The sequence below is a fragment of the Hylobates moloch genome, unplaced genomic scaffold (genome assembly GCF_009828535.3).
Source record: "Hylobates moloch isolate HMO894 unplaced genomic scaffold, HMol_V3 SCAFFOLD_1, whole genome shotgun sequence".
NCBI lineage: Eukaryota > Metazoa > Chordata > Mammalia > Primates > Hylobatidae > Hylobates > Hylobates moloch.
Genome location: NW_026652276.1, coordinates 54,907,869 through 54,930,190, shown reverse-complemented (window position 1 = coordinate 54,930,190; position 22,322 = coordinate 54,907,869). Strand labels below are relative to the sequence as shown.

Sequence of the window (22,322 nt, the reverse complement as noted above, 5' to 3'; positions counted from 1 at the left end):
ACATTCCCTCACTGGGTAGCACCACTCAAGCTCAAGTTTTACCATTGTGTGACCACCATTTAACAATAACTCTTTCATTCCTTTATTGTTTTAATTTCCACATAAAGATTTATGCAGTGGTAGTGCTACACAAGTAATAAATGGAAATGTGGAACATCAAGAAAATTAATATATTTGAAAACCACATAACTCCTGTTCTCAAAAAGTCCGTAAAATTGCATAAATCCGTATGATTTTTATCCCTACTTGGAACATAGACTCTGATTTATACATGATCTTACATGAATTCAAGAGGAAGAGTCACAACTTCTTAATTACAGCAATCGGTTGCTAATCTGTTACAGAATTACCTGCAGGAAAGTAATGTTCTATGCAGCTCGCTCAGTGGAGGGTGTGAGCTTAAGTCAACTTAAAGATATCATCTAAGAAGTGCAGGATTTGGACTGCTCCTAGACTTGGAAATGTTTTCAAATATAAATGCGGACAGGAATGTAGTCTTGTTTTTTTGTTTTTTGTTTTTTTCTCGTTTAGGTTTTCTGTATTCTCCAAGTTTCTGTTTCCATCTTTGTGGTGTTTGCTTGGAAACACCTCAAGAAAATTCTTAGCTGCCACAGGATTAGATGAGAGTATGTCTCTTGGTTTCTCATGTTTATAATGAGATAGGAGCACAGTCACTATTTTATTTTGAGGTAGAGAAAAATATGGGTGATTCATTACTATAATTAAAAATAAAATTAAGTGTATGAAGTATATGACTCCTCCAGCAGAGCAATTGAGTTTTTGTCTTATTTGCCCACCTTCCACCTTGGGCCCCATATCCCCAGTGTATACATGTAGAGGGGTAGATGAGTGTGCAGACTTATGCACACACCTGCCCCAAATTTAACATCAATGTCTGCTAATTTGAATGAATGATTGGGGAAATTAATTTAAAACAAAGTGCATGGTTCTAAATTGCCTTGCAATCAAGATATGTCAATCAACTGGCAGAATGGGAGAAACATCAATGGGAGAATCACTTTTTTAACAGATCTAACTCTGAATCTACAATTCTGGTTGAAACTATTTTCTCTACTATGTACAACATGTACCATAGAGTCATTCCATTTTTTTTTCAATATCTGATTACTTTCCTCTGGTGTCTTAGCATTTGTGTGTATTCATCTTTCCCATTCTGATCCCCTCCACTTCCTTCTCATTCTATACCTGTTATAGGACTAAAAGCATACACTGAATGAAAACACATTATTGCTGTATCAGTTGGATATAAAAATGTCATTAATTTCTGTATCTAGTAACTTCGTTAATATTCTTTATCAATTATAGGTATACTGGAAGCAATAACAGACATAATCATATATATTTTTATGCTTACCATAAAAAAAGGCAAGAGAACCAGAAAATACAGGGTACACTTTTTCTCCATCATTAAGCCAAAATGAAATATGCTGTATAACATAAACTGCAACAGAAAATAAAAGAAATATAATTCATCAATATTTGTGAAATAAATGCAGATGATTCTCAACAGAAAATTTATTTTAAAACTACACAGTAATTCAATAATTTTACTTTAAAGATTTGATTAGTCATTTTTTTTAAGACAAGGTCTCACTCTGTCACCAAGGCCTAGTGCAGTGCCACAATCTTGGCTCACTGCAGCCTGGACTTCCCAAGTTCAAGCGATCGTCCCTCCTGAGCCTCCCAAGTAGATGGATTACAGGTGAGCACCACCACACCCAGCTAATTTTTGTATTTATAGTAGAGAGGGGGTTTCACCATGTTGGCCAGGATTACAAGTGTGAGCCACCCTGCCCAGCAGATTAAAATAGATTAAAACTGCAAATGTTTAAGAGCATTATGGTGTCAAATGTTTAAAGCATTATGGTGTAAAATGTTAAGGAGCTTATAAACACATTTTAATTTAATTTAATTAGACTTATAAACAAAAACTTATAGATAGATAGATAGATAGATGATAGATAGATAGATAAGAATTAGAAAACAACTTGCATTTTTTGCCTTTACCAAAATTGGGATCAAATTATAAAGGTATTACAATAGACAGTTTTTCATGGACATAAAAAATTTTGATAGCGTATTTTATTATAAAGCTTACCTTTATTTTCTGTAAGTATTCATCTCATTTTCAATTTTCTGACTCTTTGGTAATTTAAGGAAGGAAATTGTTCTTAAACAATTTCTTGAGAATCAACATCTATACATCATTAAAATGTCCTTATAATTTAATATAAATTATTCTTCACTACTGAAAATCAATTTTTTAAAATTAGGAAATAAAAGATTCCCTAAGTCATCTACATTATTCAAATAAGGTTTCAGGGAATGAAGAGTATCAAATAAAAATATTTGTTTGAATATTTTTAATACTAAATACAATTCTGAGCTAATGAAAAATGGCCTCTAAAATGCTACCCACTAGCTTCCTAATTCTAAGAGACAAGAAATGCTGGAGTGTTTTTCCAAATGCTTACACCCTGTGAAGTCCAGGAGCAACCTACTCTGACATATTGTCAGGATGTAGCCATAGAATATAATATTCATTTAACTATATGATATGGTTTGGCCCAGTGTCCCCACCTAAATCTCATCTTGTAGCTCACATAATTCCCACGTGTTGTGGGAGGGACCAGGTGGGAGATAAATGAATCATGGGGGTGGGTCTTTCCATTGCTGTTCTCCTGATAGTGAATAAGGCTCACAAGATCCGATGGATTTAAAAATGGGATTTAAAAAAGCTCTCTTCTCTTGTCTGCTGTCATGATGTGATGTGCGTTTCACCTTCCGCCATGATTGTGAGGCCTTCCCAACCACGTGAAACTTTAAGTGCATTAAACCTCTTTCTTTTGTAAATTGCCCAGTCTTGGGTATGTGTTTATCAGCAGCATGAAAACGGACTAATACACTGAACACGCAAACAATATTTTTAAAGGAGAGAAAAAATTTCCAATCAACAGATATTTGCCACTGAACTGTGAGCTTAGATTTAATTTTGTTAGGAAACTAGTAATGATTTTATGACAGGGCTAATTTGGGAAAAATAATTATAAAAACCTTTTTTACATGTTCACAGGTTTTGCTTATTATTTTTATTATGACATTCAATGAGAGCACACCATTAATTGTCACAGAATTTGTGCCATTGCTAGCCCTCGCCAATGACTCACCTAGAAGTTGTAGCAATCTTGTTTTATAGCAACCTTGTCAAGTTGTAGTTGACAAATTGAAGTTTGTAGCAGTCTTGTCAAGTTGTGGTAGTTTTCTTTCTAGTGGTTGCAATCTTTCGAATACTGTTTCTCTTCTATCGGCTAGTATGGGTTTTTATTATTAGATGATCTTGAGAAAAATATAACCAAAATACCATGAATCATTGTATTAATTTTAAGAAACATAGTGTTGTTATAAACAGAAAACAATGAATCAGTTTCTTTAATTCAGTAATTAATAAGTTAATATTTTAGTTTTTATTACATTTTGCCATGAGAAAATTTAATTTCCCCATACTTACATGCACGATTGTCTCCAGACTCAAATCACATTTTCTCTTGGATCATATTTGACATTGTCTTTAAGAATTTCTTAAATTCACGGGTCAAGACCTGAAATATTGATGAATGTAATAATTCAATATTATGCTAATGACCAAAATTATTTCCATGATAAATTACAAACTTCAGAGAAAATACTGCTACTAAGATCATGTTTTTATTGAACAATTCCAACTTTTAAAAGCCTCTTTTGCTTACAATATATTTGAGTTATTATATAGCATTATCATATTCACAGCATGTGAAGTTTCAATACGAATTATAGATCTATATTATGAGAATACACTTGGTCTAGAAATGTACACATTTTCTATGAGTAAATAATTTTTAAAGAGTAGTTATGTCATTTTCACTTGAAAAATTGTTGATTTTAGATATTTACATTTTTTTCATAGAATTACTAAAATGTTTTCCTTAGGCATTTCTAAGTTAGATAAATATTTCTTTTTTTTTTTTTTTTTTTTTTTTTTTTTTTTTTTTTTTTTTTTTTTTTTTTTGAGACGGAGTCTCGCTCTGTCGCCCAGGCTGGAGTGCAGTGGTGCAATCTCAGCTCACTGCAAGCTCCACCTCCCAGGTTCACGCCATTCTCCTGCCTCAGCCTCTCCGAGTAGCTGGGACTACAGGCGCCCGCCACCACGCCCGGCTAATTTTTTGTATTTTTAGTAGAGACGGGGTTTCACCGTGGTGTCGATCTCCTGACCTCGTGATCTGCCCGCCTCAGCCCCCCAAAGTGCTGGGATTACAAGCGTGAGCCACCGCACCCGGCCTAATATTTCTTTATTTATTGTATCTATAGTCATATAATTCCACAATCATTCTAAATTATACTGCCTTTAAAAATAAATTTTGTGTTTTAATCTTCTCAGTGGAGCTTTAATTATCATCAAGTATTAATAGCAAGGTGAAAGAAAGAAGAGTTGTTTTATTTTTGGTTTTTATTTTTGTACACATTTTTTGTGCAAGAGTTGAAAATAGTTAACAGATACAGTAACTCCTAAAACTCTCCTTATCATATTAATGATAATTTACTAGGATTTCTGTTAAAAAAACAAAAAATTAAAGCAATTTACAATTCATTATTAGACAATACTCTTACATGCACATTTCACCTGGAAATGTGATAGGGAATGATACTGGACACTTTACAGATTTGTTGTGACCATTAAATGATTTTGACTATATTGTGGAGCCCTGAAAGTTCCCAACTCATGGCATACTCTTGGCTAAGTTCTATTTCCCATGCAATTTAATCTAACCTAATGAAATGCCAACCTATTCAGTTTTATTTATTAGATTAATATAAAAATTTACTTTATAGATTCTATGTGCAAAATCACTTCCATATTTATGAACAGATATATTTTATTTTAAATTGATTACTTTAAACAATATCACATTCTTTATAATTATTCATTTTGCAAAACTCTATCATTTAATCCATCCCTAAATATAAAAAAGTAATTAATTTTTGTATTCATGGTTTTATATAGGCAAAATTGCTTTTGCAAATCACTATTTGGTGTTTAACATAGTACCTGACACAATCTAAGTGTTCAAGAAATTTTTGCTAAAGAAATAAGAGATTCAATACTAAATAAATGATTGTACACATTTTTTGTGGAAGAGTTGAAAATAGTTAACATACAGTAACTCCTAAAACTCTCCTTATCATATTAATGATAATTTACTAGGATTTCTATTAAAGAACAAAAAATTAAAGAGATTTAAGGATTCTTTCTTTTTTTTTACGTAAATTCTGCCTCCCCCCTTTTTTCTTTTTTTTTTTTTCTTTTTTTTTTTATTATACTTTAGGTTTTAGGGTACATGTGCACAATGTGCAGGTTTGTTACATATGTATCCATGTGCCATGTTGATTTCCTGCACCCATTAGCTCGTCATTTAGCATTAGGTATATCTCCTAATGCTGTCCCCGCCCCCACCACCCCCCACCCCACAACAGTACCCGGAATGTGATGTTCCCCTTCCTGTGTCCATGAGTTCTCATTGTTCAATTCCCACCTATGAGTGAGAACATGCGGTGTTTGGTTTTTTGTCCTTGCGATAGTTTACTGAGAATGATGTTTTCCAGTTTCATCCATGTCCCTACAAAGGACACGAACTCATCATTTTTTATGGCTGCATAGTATTCCATGGTGTATATGTGCCACATTTTCTTAATCCAGTCTATTGTTGTTGGACATTTGGGTTGGTTCCAAGTCTTTGCTATTGTGAATAGTGCAGCAATAAACATACGTGTGCATGTGTCTTTATAGCAGCATGATTTATAGTCCTTTGGGTATATACCCAGTAATGGGATGGCTGGGTCAAATGGTATTTCTAGTTCTAGATCCCTGAGGAATCGCCACACTGACTTCCACAATGGTTGAACTAGTTTACAGTCCCACCAACAGTGTAAAAGTGTTCCTATTTCTCCACATCCTCTCCAGCACCTGTTGTTTCCTGATTTTTTAATGATGGCCATTCTAACTGGTGTGAGATGGTATCTCACTGTGGTTTTGATTTGCATTTCTCTGATGGCCAGTGATGATGAGCATTTCTTCATGTGTTTTCTGGCTGCATAAATGTCTTCTTTTGAGAAGTGTCTGTTCATGTCCTTTGCCCACTTTTTGATGAGGTTGTTTGTTTTTTTCTTGTAAATTTGTTTGAGTTCATTTACAAAGGATTCTTTCTGATGGGCTAATTTCTGATTGTCTGCACTTTATAAATATATCATACTTTTCTCTATCACTTCTTTTTTTTTTTTTTTTTTTTGAGAAAGAGTCATGCTGTCACTCTGTACCCCAGGCTGGAGTGCAGTGGCACGATCTTGGCTCACTGCAATCTCCGCCTCACAGGTTCAAGAGATTTGCCTGCCTCAGTCTCTCGAATAACTGGTGTTACAGGTGCCCACCACTGTGCCTGGCTAATTTTTGTATTTTTAGTAGAGACGGGGTTTCACAATGTTGGCCAGGCTGGTCTCAAACTCCTGAGCTCAGGTGATCCACCCGCCTCTGCCTCCCAAAGTGCTGGGATTACAAGCATGAGCCACCGTGCCTTGCCTCTATTACTTCTTTAATAATCACTAGTATGTTTCTTAGTATGAATGAAGATAGATAGTAACAAGTTCATGTGATAAACTCAACCATTTTATCCCTAAATATATAGAAACCAATGAAGCAGAGCTCACATTTCTGAAGTTATCACATTTTTCCATCTAGAACTTAAAGTATAATCTATATTAGAAAAGTTACAATATCCCAAACCAGCTAAGCATAGCAACCCTTTTTTTCAGATATATTTTATTTTAATATTTGGTCATAATTTTGTTACAAGTGTTTGTTGTTTTTTATTAGATGGAGAAACTTACATCAATTTTCATTTTTTCAGGATGGTGGGGACACTGGGTAATCTAACTGAATATTTTATTTAAGTAAATTTTAAAGAACTAACGTATGGCAGAAAGCCTTTTGAATTAAACTATAGTTTGATCTTCCTTTGATTAACTTTCTTTATCTACTAATTTATTGGAATGTATGATTATTGTTAGTAACATATCTATTTCCCTCGCAGATATGGTTTCATATCTGATTTATCTTTGCATCCTTTGTGACTGACAGTTAACAAATGTTTACCATATACATGAATGAGTAATTGAATTAAAACATGAACCAGTGAAGTACTTTAGGATCCTAAAGTCACAATCAAGAACACTGATCATAACTACTAGTTGTAATTTATTTTATTAGAAAGTTTTAGACAGTGTTTGAATATGTACTGACAATGAAAACTGTGGGGATGTTTCTTATATCTACAAGTCTACTTTCTTACAAAATAAAATCCTGAAAACTATTCAGTTTTGAATTTTGTGATTACTTAGATGTTAAATAAACAGTAGTTTTATGTACTGCATTTGGAAGACATAAAGGTTAAGCCACATTTAGGGCATTGCAGTACATATTTAAGATATTAGTAGTTCATATTTTTCTGAATAAAAGTATATATATTTAAATATGCTAGTAACAATGTAAATAAATATTATTCTATTTAAAAATCAGTTATGTTTTACAAAATAATTTGTTAATGATTTACGCATGAGTCAGGATTAAATTACCTTTAATATGCACATGAACTCCAAATATTGAGGGGCAAAGTGCTTCAAAAATCATGTTTGAAGGTTTTCCAAACCCCACATATTTGAAACACATTTCAATGTGTTTCAATTTTCAACAAAAATAACATTATCATTATTTTTGTTGCTTATCTAATAGGCTTCGAAATCAGAGTTTCAAAAAGTGTCTTAGTTAAATATCTCTTAGTGGTAACTAAATCATCCTGACATCAATAATTAAAAAGTATTCAACTCACAAAATATTTATTAATGCAAATAATTCCACTTTTATAGCTTTCCCTCTTTACCCTATTCCCTAATGATCTGGAAATTGTGCTACTAGGAATAAGGTGGTATTTTTCACTGTGTAAACTTGTGTATTCCTAATCAAGGGGGCAGGTGTATGGCCCCTGGGTTTGTCAAAGATGGAGCAGCAAGTTTAGGTTAGCAGCCATTCAAACACATGGTGGGCACCTGTGCGCTCCATGAGATCTAGCAATGACCAAATCATTTGGTAGTGCAATTCACTTGAGTCATCTATTTTGCAAAGGACCTATCAAAGTTTCCTTGCCAGCAGACACATGTGGTGAGAGGTAGTTATGGAGGAATCATCCCTTTCACCAAGAGGTCTCAAATTCCATAATAGATGAATCATGGCAAGGCATGTGCATAATGCCATTGCAAATATAGCTGAAAGTCAGCTTAGATAAACTCTCATACTGGGAGATGAAATGATGACATTGTTCTCAGGAGAAGTATGTTTAACTGTAATCCTTGGTTTCAGCTCACTGGTTCTCTGCATACTGCCTTTAATTGGCTGATTCAGCAAGTACTTCTCTATATATTTAGCTTTTTCTAAATGTATCTTCACTAAAACACAACTGATGCTAATTAACCAAAGCTGTTAAGCAAATCATTTTTAATCTCTTTCAGATCTTGTTAAATTATTTACTGATAATTGAACTGCATGTTACATCATGAAATATAATAGTTTCCATTTAATTTTGAGGAGAGACCAAGCAAATAATGAAAATAGGTCAAGTTGAGTGATTAAGCCAGCCAGAGAATTTTTCCATGTGTTCTAAGGTTTGTTTAGTAGGAAAAGAACTTCAGAGTTGTGAAAGCTCTAATTTATACTGTTAAGTAAATTTGTAATCATATTGGCACTGCTAGTTGTTACTGGCATTTTCTCTTCAAGAGCTGCTAGTCTCATAGTTCCTATAAGTACTCTTTTATTTTCCTTTTTCAAAATTAAACAAAGTGGTTTATTGCTAGAAATGAGATAATTTTCTTTACTATGCAAAAAGAATTTTAAAAGCCCTTTATTTCAAAATGTTTTCCATGCTTTGGCCTCCAACATCTTCAATATTAAAATAAAAATGATATATTTCGTCACAAAAAGAACTGTGAAAAATAAAAATGTCTTAAAATCTGAAATAACTTTTGAAATATGACTGCCTAGTCACTCAAAAATTTATGTAACTTACAATTCTGGTTTTATTTCTTAATATCTTATACATCTACCGAGACAATTTTCCCAAATTCCCTCCGAGACAATTTTCCCAAATACTTAAATTTTAAGAGGGCAATCTTCTCGACATGCAATAGTGTAAACCATGTTTTATTGTATAAGCATTAGAAACCAATGTGACTTAATCAATACTTGTAAGAACACAAAAAAAACATAAATCCTGAACATGCATACCAGTGCCTTGCAAGCCTATTTCTTATTTTCTAAAATGTGTATTATTCCTATACATACCTTCAATTAATTTATGTTTCTTTATAATAATTATTTTTCATTGAATCCCTTAGCCCTAATATTGAAAGTGTATGTTCACTCCAAGATTAAGAAAAATAATAACTTAATCTTTTGTTTCTGTATTTTTGAAATAACTTCGATTTTTACAGGCTCTAAACCATACTGTTTTTCATTTATGTATCCATTCACTAAACGTTGGCTAACAGAAGTACTTTCTACACATATTTAATTTGCCATAAGTTTCACCAACCCGAACCTTTGTGTGAGCAAAGTTGAGCTATGTCCTATATATTATATTACATGCTTTCCCTTACTTATGGCATATTAAACAAGCTACGTATCTCTTGAATCAAAACAAGGAATAAACACTCTACTCCAATCCCAGGGTTCCACACCTGCCTGGCAAATGGAACTTATTTCAATCATTCTACACAATCTAAAAAATGTCAAAGTTCAAGAGCCTGGTTAACTTATTTTTCTCACTGCTTATTTTTGGAAAACCTAAGTCTTTGTGCTAGAATTGTTGTTGCAAGTTACTATCTTTACTTCCAATAGAGTCTTTTTATTATTTATTATTATTTTTTTAGAGACAGGATGTCACTCTGCCCCAGCTGAAGTGCAGTGGTACGATCATAGCTCACTGGTGCCTTGAACTCCTAGTCTCAAGTGATCCTCTCACTTTGGTTCCTTGAATTGTTAGGATTACAGGCTTGAGCTCCTGCACCTGACCTCCAGTAAAGTATGAAAAAGAAATTCCAGTATAAGGCTTTAGTGCCCACTTCAACCTAGCTTGGAATGTCACTCACACTTTTAATATATAAAGCAGTTAGTAAAACAAAACATAAAGAAGCTTCACTTTCCTGAAGCCATGTTACTGATATAAGATTATAACTCAAGCTATATGTCCTCTTTAGGATGTCATTTGAGTCATGCATTATTTTTTAAGCTATTGAGTGAGCAGGTGCCAAATCACTGATGTAGTACACACCATGTCCTCAAAGTGTGAGGTTGTGGACCACCTGCATCAGAATCATCCCCAAAACTCGGTGAAAATGTTAAAATGGCCAGGCTCCACCAAGGACCCTCTGGAATAGAACCTTTTGGAGAAGAATTTAGGAATCTGCATGTTTAGTAAGCACCCAAGTAAATTCTTGGCCTGTTATACTTGCGGAAGCACAATATAAATACTTCATCCTCACTGGGACATGCCGAAACCTGAACACATTTGTATTTCACGGTTTCTAGGTACTAGCCAGACTATCTTAAGAGGAACTATAAAGTATAAATCAAGCAAAATATTCTGCAGTGTTCCCAGGCATTATTAATGTCACAGAACTCCTAAAGCAAGTAATTCAAATATCTATTTTAAAACATGCCATGTAATCTTATAATTATTTCTTTATGTGTCTCTGCCATGAGATTGTGAGCACAGTAAGAATAGGGCAGGCAGCATATTCATCTCCAGGGCTACACACCCTAACAAAGTGATTGCATAAAGAGGGTATACAGAAAGTGTTTTTAAAGTAGATTGCTTATAAAATAAATTTAATCAAGTTGAAGAAACCTGATGTTTTTAGTTATTCCTAACCTTTTCAAGCCTATTACAATTTTCTGAGTCAAAAAAAAGACCATTGACTTGATTCTACTCCAAAAATTTCTGATTCAGGTCATCGTGCTTGGGGACCAGGAACAAGCATTTTTTTAAGTTTCCCAGGTGATTTTAATATATAGCTAGGGTTGAGGATACCTGGAATAGATAGAAGATTCACGTGGCAGGCAGAATGATAGGCATACAAACCTTTCCATGCCCTATTCACCAGAATCTTTGATTACAGCTATGATTTAGGTTATGGATCTTAAAATAGAATGATTGACCTAGGTTATCTTGAATTATCCAGGTTGGTTTCAAATAATAACTTGAGCTCTTAAAAGAAGACAAGAAAAGGTGAAGGGTCAAAGAGATGCAGCACAAGGGGAAGCAGAAAAGATAAAAGCATGAGAAAGAGTTGATTCCTTGTTGCTGACTGCTGTGGAGCCCACATGCAAGGACTAGAAAGTGGCCTCATGCCAGCAAGGAAATGGGGACTTCAGTCCTACAACCACAAGGAATTGAATTCTACCAACAACCTGAATGATTATGGAGGCAGGTTCTCCCCCAGAGTCTACAAAAGGGAATGCAGCCCTGCCATTACTTTTATTTTGACTGTGTAACACTTGAAACAAAGAAACAAGCCAAGGCAACAGAACTGACCAATAGAACTGTGAGGTAGATAGTAAATAAGTGTTGTTTTAAGTTACTAAATTTATGGTCATTTGGTACAGCTAGGATAGAAAACTAATAAAAATCCTTACCTGACAAAAATTACATTTTTTTTCCATCAAACCAAAGTAGTAACTCTGCTTCCCAACTAGCCAGTCATTCCTCTTAAACTTACAATACATTCATCCTCCTGCAAGACAATCCCATTAGCTAGAAGTGTTTCTTCTAAGCTGCTTCTAAATTGTTGTGTAATTTTAAGAAAATCAACTCAACTATTTTCTGCTTGGTTTACTCAACTAGATAATGAGTATAAAACTTGAACGTTAATTGAGCTTCCTGTTTTCTGTTGCATACTAATTAGAAGACACACACTAAAGTCAAAGAAACATATCTTTAATGCCAGTTCTTATACACTTAAACTCTCTCAACTGATTTTCTAACCTGAAAATTTGCATAAAAGTAGTGGCTGTTTTTAGAAGGTTAATGTGACCAGTAAATGAGATAATGCCAATCAATGCCTGGCTAAATCAATGTTGCCTATAACTTTTATCATAGCTCACCTTGTCGGATTATTTCAAGTGTTAAATTACATGATAGATATAAAAAACTTGCTTAATAATAAATATACAATAAGCATTAGCTATTGCTATTTTCTGTATCCCTCTATAATTCTGTTAGTCATGGCAGTAATAATGTTGACCGAACAAACCAGGCAAATCCAGTGTGCAAATTGTGACTTGGCCAAAGTCACAAAGATGCTTAGGTCTGACTCCAAGTTCTGACCTTAAATTTCTACCCTTTGCCCTGTATCATACTGACTCGGACAATGGAGTTGTTTATTTGCATAAAGTGAAGGACACATTTCTATTTTGCTTATTCAGTTATTTTGCTTAACCACCAGTTTTCTCATTACATGTCACTTGTACTCATCAAACACATTTATACTTTTTCCCAACAATTTCTTCTTTTCATTCCTCTTCTTAGCAATGTCATATTCGATTCTTTTACAAAGCTTACATTAATAAATGGCTTGACAACTCATACTTGCCATTCTGGCAAGGTCCCAAAATAAAAACACATGTACTGTCTCGTTTTCTAGCACTTTAAAAAATGCATTTTATACAAAAAACAATTAGCCGGGCGTGGTGGCGGGCGCCTGTAGTCCCAGCTACTCGGAGAGGCTGAGGCAGGAGAATGGCGTGAACCCGGGAGGCGGAGCTTGCAGTGAGCCGAGATTGCGCCACTGCACTCCAGCCTGGGCGACAGAGCGAGACTCCATCTCAAAAAAAAAAAAAAAAAAAAGAAATGCATTTTAAATGAAGAAAACTTCTAGAAATTAAATTTGTTATCCTACCCTATTTATTGAGCATCTACTTTTACCTAGTTTGGTAGGGTGAAGGTAGTAAGATATAAGTTAAGATTTCTGCCCTTGATAAAAGTATTTATCAAGTTGGAGAACAGTATTCTACTGCTTTCGAGGCTTACTTCATTGATTTCAAACACTCTCCATGGAACTCATTCATGAGGTTCTAGCGAGGGATGATTTTATCAACATTTAAAACAGGAAGTTAGTCTCTTCCTCAGTCCTACCTCTGTCATTCACTGAACCTGGGCAAATTCCATGCCTTCCCAGGTGTTTCCTACTCATCAAACAAAGCATTAGGGTAAAAGGATTAAGCCTTGAGTAAGAGTTCAAAATTTATATGAAAAGAAAAAAATGATTGTTTTATAGAAACAGTTTTTACTCCAAGTAACCTAAAGCCAAAATAGCCTTAAAACCAAATCTCTCCTGACACTGTTTTGTTGTTGTTGTCGTTGCTTTCCTGTGGCTCAGGAAGACTTTGTGTATGTCTCCTACTACCTAATAGCTCAGGGGAAAAAGCGGACCATTTGGCTAATTTTTCTCTCATTACATGAGAATTCAGGGAAAACATGTCTAGGCCAAAAAAAAAGTAAAGAAAAGAAAAAAATCACTTATCTTGCTCTCACCTCTTCATATACTGCCTCTTTTTAGAGCTATTCTTACTTTTGAAAGGCCATTCGAGAAAAGTCTAGTTCTCTCTTCTCCACTACAGAAAGTCCAAATTAGAAAAGCGAGCACACTTCTTCATTAGCCCGCTTTCCAGATGTCTCAGAATGGAATCTGGTAAGTTCATGTACCCTGAGCTAAACTTATTACCATCATCATTGGAACAGGCTTAATGCTCATAGGACTAGAAATTAACATTTTCTGAATTTTGGCTATATTGAGTTTTTATCTTCTTTGCATTTAAGAGAAAATCACTAAGCCAAGACTTTTAAATATACAGAGTAACAGAAATTATAAGACACATTAAAAAATGATTCAACAATGCCTAAACTCAACAAAGTAATTAAAAAAAAGAAAATTATTACATTTAAGCCATTAAATTCCTATGGATGACCTGGTATAGAAACTGCCTATTTTTAAAAGTCATCAAAAACTCTCATGAAAACTTCTAGAAAGTATTTTATTTTTGAAGAGATGCCTAAATTTAATTGTAACTATTAAAATCCACATTAAAATTCACATATAAGGAAGCATATATTGTTAATATTGTCTCACTGGTTAATGATACAGTTTTTCTTTTTCCAGAGAGATATTGACATTTTTAAAGTACTATCCAACTGACATTTAATAATTCACATAATGAAGGGATGATGTCTAATACCAGTTACAAGTAGAAACAATAGTTGTACTGGTTATAAATATGAGTTAGACTTCTTGTTTTTATTTATTTATTTATTTATTTATTTATTTATTTATTTATTTATTTTGAGACGGAGTCTTGCTCTGTTGCCCAGGCTGGAGTGCAGTGGCGCAGTCTCGGCTCACTGCAAGCTCCGCCTCCTGGGTTCATGCCATTCTCCTGCCTCAGCCTCTCCGAGTAGCTGGGACTACAGGCACCCACCACTACGCCCAGCTAATTTTTTGTATTTTTAGTAGAGACGGGGTTTCACCGTGGTCTCGATCTCCTGACCTCGTGATCCCCCCGCCTCGGCCTCCCAAAGTGCTGGGATTACAAGCGTGAGCCACCGCGCCCAGCTGACTTCTTGTTTTTAAAATCCAACTCAGTCACACACTAGCAAATTAAACAACTTCTTTAAGAATAGTTTTCTTTTCTGCAAAATAACTCCTAAACCAGAAAGCTATTGTAAAAATAAAATTAGATAATATAAACTTCTTAGAATGCACTAAATATGACTTATTATAATACCACATTAAAGTTTTTGTAAATATAAGTAAGCTTATTGTACATATTTTCATTTATTTGCCATAATTTCAATAACACTGTATGTGGAAAACTAACACTGTATTTCAAGGTGGTGGTTATGTGCATCTTGAGTTTTTTTTATCTTCTGCAGAAATACTATGGTTGTTTCTTTATTCTCTCATTTAAGTGGTTATGAAAATATCAAATAAAGTGAATTGTAAGTATATTCCCAGATAGGATATCAATCTAGTTAATATGACTGCACAATTACTAATACTGAGCCTACCTATATATAACCCAAAGCTCCAGCAAATTTTTTATAACATTGTAATCAAATATGAACTTCTTAAAGAATATAATGCTAAGCCAATTAAAAATAAGACATAAAACCTCCCAAATTTTACTTTAATTTTTTCTTTTTTATTTGTATAAATTTAAGGGGTATAAGTGCACTTGTATTGCATGAATATATTGCGTAGTTGTGAAGTCTGGGCTTTTAGTGTAACCATCACCTGAATAATATACATTGTACCCATTAAATAATTTCTTATCCGTCACCCCAGCTACAACCCTCCCACCCTCCTAAACCACCAATGTTTATTATTCCACACTCTATGTCTTTGTGTATACATTGTTTAGCTCCCACTTATAAGTCAGAACATACAGTATTTGACTTTTTGAGTTGTTTCACTTATTTTAAATTGGCTATAATAGCCTTTCCTAACACTGTACTGGAAGAACAAAAGAAAACATTGACTCTATGCTTACTTGCTTATTTAATGAACATTCCAGATTGAACAGTTGAATAACTATTAAAGAGAGATAATTTTGTGATTAAGTTTGGGACTTCACTTTACACTGTAAAGTACTTACTCACGGGACTAATTTTCCCATTGTGGGCATAATTAGCCATTTTCCGGTGATTTTGGTCACCCTCTTTTTATTTGAAAGAGGCAAGCGGCCAAATCTCAGCCCAATTAGTAAAAGGTGGAAGGGAGCCTGAAAAAAAATGCATTGTACTTGATGGAACACTCTCCCTCCAGGAGATCTAATATGGAAAGAATTAATTGCTCAAAGAGCACTGAAACAAAACACATCTTTCCAGCTCTTTGGAATAAGAGCTTCATACCTATTTTCCTTCCACAAAGTCAGGAGTCAAATGCTATGTGAAAACATGTTTTGTTTTGTTTTTCCCACCAACAATAAAATCAGAAAATATATAATTCTGCTATAATTTTAAGTTGCATACCAGTCCATAAGCAAAGTTATGATATTCTTGTTACATTGAGCTTTCCAATCATTCTCAAAATAAAATTTATATGGCACCTACTAGCACAATCCAACTTTTAGGAGGTAGAAGAACTCTGTCGATACTGTCTGTTTAGCACATCTTCTTTATTGCCCTTAATAAAACTAACCTTTTTCCCTATAGAGAATCCATTCTCTCTGGTTCAAGTAAGACCTCCCTCTTGATCACTGAAGTAGGAACTGATTGAAATCTGGTCAGACTAGCACAATCCTCTGATTAAATTTAGCTTGGTCATGGACATGTGTGGTCCAACGAACACCACTGGATTTCTCCCTGGGACATTTGTATTGTTGTTATTAGGGAAGCTTTTTCTTTCTGCTGGGGTTGCAAAGCAAGTAGGGCATGAATATCAGACGATTCTCATGCATCCTTCCTATCATACAGAGAAAATGTTAAAAAATGCGGTCAAGTGAAGGCAATCAGCTGAGAGCTCAGGATTGGTGGAGAATCCAATAACGTTAGAGCCCTTTAATTTGGCCATATTTGAAGGCAGATACAATTCTAGAAATCCTCACAAATTAGCCATTAAATTACGATTTATGCCTAACTGATTTATTTGGAGCAGTGTAGTGGAATAATCACTATGTGTGGAATAAGAAGGCTCCATTTTGCATTCTGATTGTGATTGAATGCCCTGAATATTCTTAGGTTAGTCACTTTGCTGGGTCTTCGTTTCCTGACCTGTAAAATGAGATGGCTTCAAGCACCTTTTCATCTTGTAATGTCGATATTTACAGATTGTTTTCTTTTTCACAAAAGAAGAGTATCATTGTTTACACCCAAATCACATTCCATGCCCAGCCAATAGGAGTTCAAAACTGACTTTTTTATCTAAATACATCTATGGAGTAATTTTTTTCTAAAGATGAAATAGTCTTAGCAGTATATGCTCTTGGATAATCCACAACTAATATGTACCTATGGCAAGATATTCATACCCAGCTCAAAAAGTAAACGCAACTCTTAGATAAAAACATAAGAGTAAAATGTTTGTCAGCTCGGGTTAGGCAATGGCTTTATGGATATGACACTGAAAGCGAAAGTGACAAAAAACAAATTAGATGACATATAAATTATAAACTTTGTGTTCAAATTATACTATCAAGAAAACGAAGAGACCACACATAGAATGGGAGAAAAAAATTGCAAATCACATATTTGAAAGCGACTTATAGCTAGAATATACAAATAAAGCTTACAGCTCAATAATAAAAAGAAAAACGACCCAATTAAAAAACGGGCAGAGAAGATATGGAGTCAATCTAAGTGTCCATCAACAGATGAATGGATAAAGAAAATACGGCATAGACACAAAACAGAATACTATTCAGCCATAAAAAAGAATGAAATCTTGTGGCATCATGGATGAGCTGGAAGGACATTATGTTATGTGAAATAAGCCCAGAAAAGAAAGATGAATACTGTATGTCCTCACTCATATGCAGAAGCTAAAAAGCTGTTCTCATAGAAGTAGGATAGAATGGTAATTACTGGAGTCTGGGATGGGTAGCAGGGAGAGAGTGATATGGAGAGAATGGTAAAAGAATTACAGCTGGATAGGAGGAATAAGTTCTGGTGTTCTATAGACTGTGGAGTAAATACAGTTAAAAATAATTTATATTTTCAAATAGCTAGAAGAGAAGATTTTGAATGCTTTGAACACAAAGAAACAATATGTTTGAGGTGATTGATATGCTAGTTACTCTAACTTGATCACTACACATTGTATGTATTGAAATATCACCCCATAAATAGGTACAATTATTATGTGTCAATTTTTTTAAAAAATTGATGGGCAAAGGATCTAACAAATACTCAATAAGCTCATGAAAAGATGTTCAATATTCTTAGTCAGGAAAATGCAATTCCAAACCATAATGAAATACCACTTCATACCCACTAGGATAGATATAATAAAAAAGAGAGACAATAACAAGTGTAAGAAAGAATATGGGAAATTATAACCATCATATATTGCTTATAGGAATGTAAAATAGTGTAACCATTGATAAACACCTTAGTAGTTTTTCTAAATGTTAAACACAGTGTTACCATATGACCCAGCAATTCCACTTTTAGGTATAAACTCAAGAGAAATAAAGACAGATATCTAAACAAACGCTTGCACATGAATATTCTTAGCATCATTTATAATAATTAAAAAGTGGAAACAACTCAAATATTCATCAATTTGTGAATGGATGGACAAAATATGATATATTCCCTACAATGAAATATTATTTGGCAATAAAGAGGAAGGAGTACTTAATGCATGCTACCTACAGCATGAACAAACCTTGTAAACATTATGCAAAGTGAAAAAAGATAGTAAAAAAAAAGAAACATATTATATGATTCTCATTTACATGAAATATCCAAAATAGGCCAATCTATAAAGATGGAGGAGCTATTAGGGGTTACCTAGGACTCAGGGGTTGTGGCAATGGAGAGTGATTGCTAATGGGTACAGGGATTTTATTCAGAGTAATGAATGTGTTCTAAAATGATAGTTGTACTACCTTGAGAATATATAAAAACCATTGAATTGTATTCTTTTTTCCTTTATATTTTAGGCTCAGAGGGTATATGTGCAGGCTTGTTACATGGGTGTATTGTGCAATGCTGAGGATTGGGCTTCTAATGATTCTATTGCCCAAGTAGGGAACATATTGAATTGTACACTTTAAGTGAGTGTACTCATGAAGTGTATGGGTATATGATTTATAGCTTAGTAAAGCTGTTTTTTAAAAAGTAAATGCCACAAGGCCATGTGTATCTAAGGAAAGACTTAATGCTGATCATTTAGTCTTCTCTCTCACCTCTCCTGCCTTCTTTAGTTAAGAGACAGATGATATTCACATTGTAAAACAAAACACATCGATCAAAGAACCTTCCTAGCTAACAGCATATCATGCATGTAAACTCTGAATTGCTCCTTCAATTGGATTCATTATTTCATGTTCAACAACAAATTAATTCTATTTTATATATATAGAACTGTTTTGATTTGAAAAACATACATTTTGCTTGAAATTTATTTTCAACAACTAATTTTTAATTCATGCATAAAATACTGTATTTCCTTTGATAAATAAATTCGTTTATAAAAATAACCATTGTACATAGTTGAGGGAAAAGATCTATATACATACTTAGAAAATGTCCCTTAATTTTAGATAGGATCTATAATTGTTTATCTTTTTCTCCTGTCAGTGATTTCACTTTACAGATTTTACTTTCTTATAGGAGTGGAGCACTGACAATTTACATACAAAAATGTAGATGTTTTATTATATTTGTGATTTCTGATATTTTAATTGTGTTATTACAAATAGAAACATCAAAAATAAGGGAGAAATATTAGCAAGAAAAAATGTTGAACTTTGGTTTATTCTTGGAACTTAACCCAGGTTAGAAATTTTACATCCTAACTATACTCCTTCTATGGAGCTATTACATGGTGAAAGAAAACTAAAGATGGGAAAAAGAAATCAAGGAAAGAAGGAAGGAAGAAAGGAATAAGGGAAGGAAGGAAGAAAGGAAGAAGGGAAAGGAGGAAGAAGGGAAGGAAGGAAGGAAGGAAGGAAGGAAGGAAGGAAGGAAGGAAGGAAGGAAGGAGGAAGGAAGGAAGGAAGGAAGGAAGGAAGGAAGGAAGGAAGGAAGGAGAAAAATCAATATGTGTGTCTCAGGTAAATGCACACTTTAAAAAATTGTTACTTTTATTAAAAGCAAATAAAATGTTGATATACTAAAATTTGTTTCTCTAGTGTGTCTCAATTTCTTACAAATACTAGATATAACTCCATCTTAGTACCTTTTACTATATTAATATATTCATTCATTCAAACATTTATTTAGAACCTCATATGTTCCAAAAGTTATATTAAGTTCTAGGGATCCAGAAATGCTAAAATTTCTGTTTTCGGAGATACTTAAAACTCTGTAGGAGTAGAATGATATGTATAAATATGAGTAATAAAGTATTATAGGTACTCAATTAAATTTTATGTGTCTAATTGATCAGCTGGAATGATGCATTTTACATGAGGAAGTATGTTTGCGAGTGTGTGTGTGTGTGTGTGTGAGAGAGAGAGAGAGAGAGAAAGAGAGAGAGAGACATCTACGTGGAGAATATGATACTTTTGTGGAGTGTGGACATACCAGGTGCTTGAGAGATGCAGGATACATGAGATGAGAGATGAGGCTTTACAGCAGGACAGAAAAGCAAATTAATGGTACTTTCTGTTGTACTGAGGAGTTTTGATTTAATGCTCTAAGATAGACATCTTCATTTTGAATATCTACTCTGATTTACTGGTAGTGGCAGCCAGAACTGCTACACTGAGCAATGTTAAAGTTAATCTAGTCCAGTGAATCAGAAAGAGTCTCCTGATTCATTAACGATGTCTGCCATGGCAGCATCATGAGAAGGAATGGCACGTATTCCATATATGCTGTTGCATGAAATGAATAATAATTGTAGGAAAATTATGCAGTAGAGCCATATGACAAGATTTTCATTTTAGAAATATGAAATATGATGGTATTTGGAGGTGGGGCTTTTGGGAGATAATTGGGTTTAGACGAAGTGATGGGATTAACATCCTTATGAAAAGAGAAAGAAAGAGATAGGCAATCTCTCTCTGCATGCATGCACCAAGGAGAGACCTTGTGAAGATACAGCCCGGAAGAGGGCCCTCACCAAGAATCCAACCATGCTGGCACCCTAGTTTCAGACTTCCATGCTTCAGAAATGTAAGAAATAAATGTTTGTTGTTTTACCCACCAAGTCTATGGCAATTTGTTACAGAAGCCTTAAACTGGCATGATGCAGAAAAATATTTTAAAGTCAGAGTTATTTTAAAAGGTTTCATGTATAAGGATGTGAGAGCTTGGCAAGTGCAAGTAAAGTAAATTGATTCCTGAAACTCAATCATAGGTATCTGAGTGGGTTCCAATCACTACTATAGAGAATACCATAGAATAAAAGGGATGGTGGGGAAATACCTGAGTGCGGTTCTCACATCTTGAAGAAAAAATTGTCCAGGAGGGTTTTTCCGCACAGTTCTGTAGATCAGCAAAGGAGGGCCTTGAAATAGAAGTTTCACACCCATCGTCATAGGACACATTTGCAGTTAAAGAAAGGTGACATTTTGTTTGGAAAGGCAGTGTATGCTAAAACATGTATTGGAATTGAATTATAACATATTTCAAAACATGCGTGTTTAAGGATTTCAAAGTTAGTAACAAGGTGAACTGGATAAAGGGTAGAGTTTGCTAGGTACAAGGAACTAAAAGTACAAAGGCATGGGTACAGAAGTGAGCACAGCTGTGTAACTAGAGGTAAAAGGCCTGTGAGAAGCTTGAGGTCTTTGGGGAAATTAATGAGTGGAAACCTGGAAATGTGACTTCAGACATTTGCTAGACAAAGTACCATGAAGCACTCTATGAACTGCTGTAATTTTACACATACCAAACACAGCTTATTTTTAATCATTTACTCCTGTGACTAAGTCTGGGTTATAATTTAAAAATAGATCTTCCAGTGCAAAAGAAGTTGCACAGGAAGGAGCTCCTTGCTGAATTAAGCTGTGCTTAAGTGAGAACTGCCGCTTAAGAACAACACGTTCCCTGTGAAAAAAGATGGCAAATCCATTTCAGTGAGCCTAACCTTTACCAAGTGCTATTATCAACTCAATTGTATGTTTTTTCCTGTTTCACAAACATGTTCCCAAAAGACTTTTAAAATAGCTTTCTTTCCTGCTAAATTGTTGTGCCAAGCACTTTTTCTGATTTGCAGCCTTAACTGGACCAGGATATGTTAAAAAAAAAAAAAAATGCCCTGTCACGCTTGACAGAGTTTAATAGACCTTAACGACAACGGCGAAACATTTTCCTAATGTGTCTGTCTCTGCCTCACCGAATCTTAAGACAGTGCATTTTTATCAAAATATAAAATACCCTGAAGAAACTAAAGAAGCAATAGTGTCTTAAAAAGTTACTCTATTAAATCAAAACATCTAGTGAAAAATCTGTCCACCAAAGTAAGATTTTGTTTTCCTAACAAAGAGAAAAATGTCA

The 22,322-nt window shown here is 34.2% G+C and overlaps 1 protein-coding gene across 2 annotated transcripts in view; it reads right to left on the bottom strand.

Moving 5' to 3' along the window:
• Positions 1 to 22,322, bottom strand: part of CALCRL (calcitonin receptor like receptor) — a 115,789-nt gene that overhangs the window by 48,830 nt on the left and 44,637 nt on the right. For both annotated transcript variants that reach the window (XM_032755196.2, XM_058440373.1), the window contains 3 exons: positions 3,530 to 3,620; positions 3,189 to 3,357; positions 1,376 to 1,462 (listed from right to left, as the gene is read on the bottom strand). In XM_032755196.2, the coding sequence (XP_032611087.1) occupies positions 1,376 to 1,459 (84 nt within the window). In that variant the 5' untranslated portion in view covers positions 1,460 to 1,462; positions 3,189 to 3,357; positions 3,530 to 3,620. The remainder of the gene's footprint in view (positions 1 to 1,375; positions 1,463 to 3,188; positions 3,358 to 3,529; positions 3,621 to 22,322) is intronic.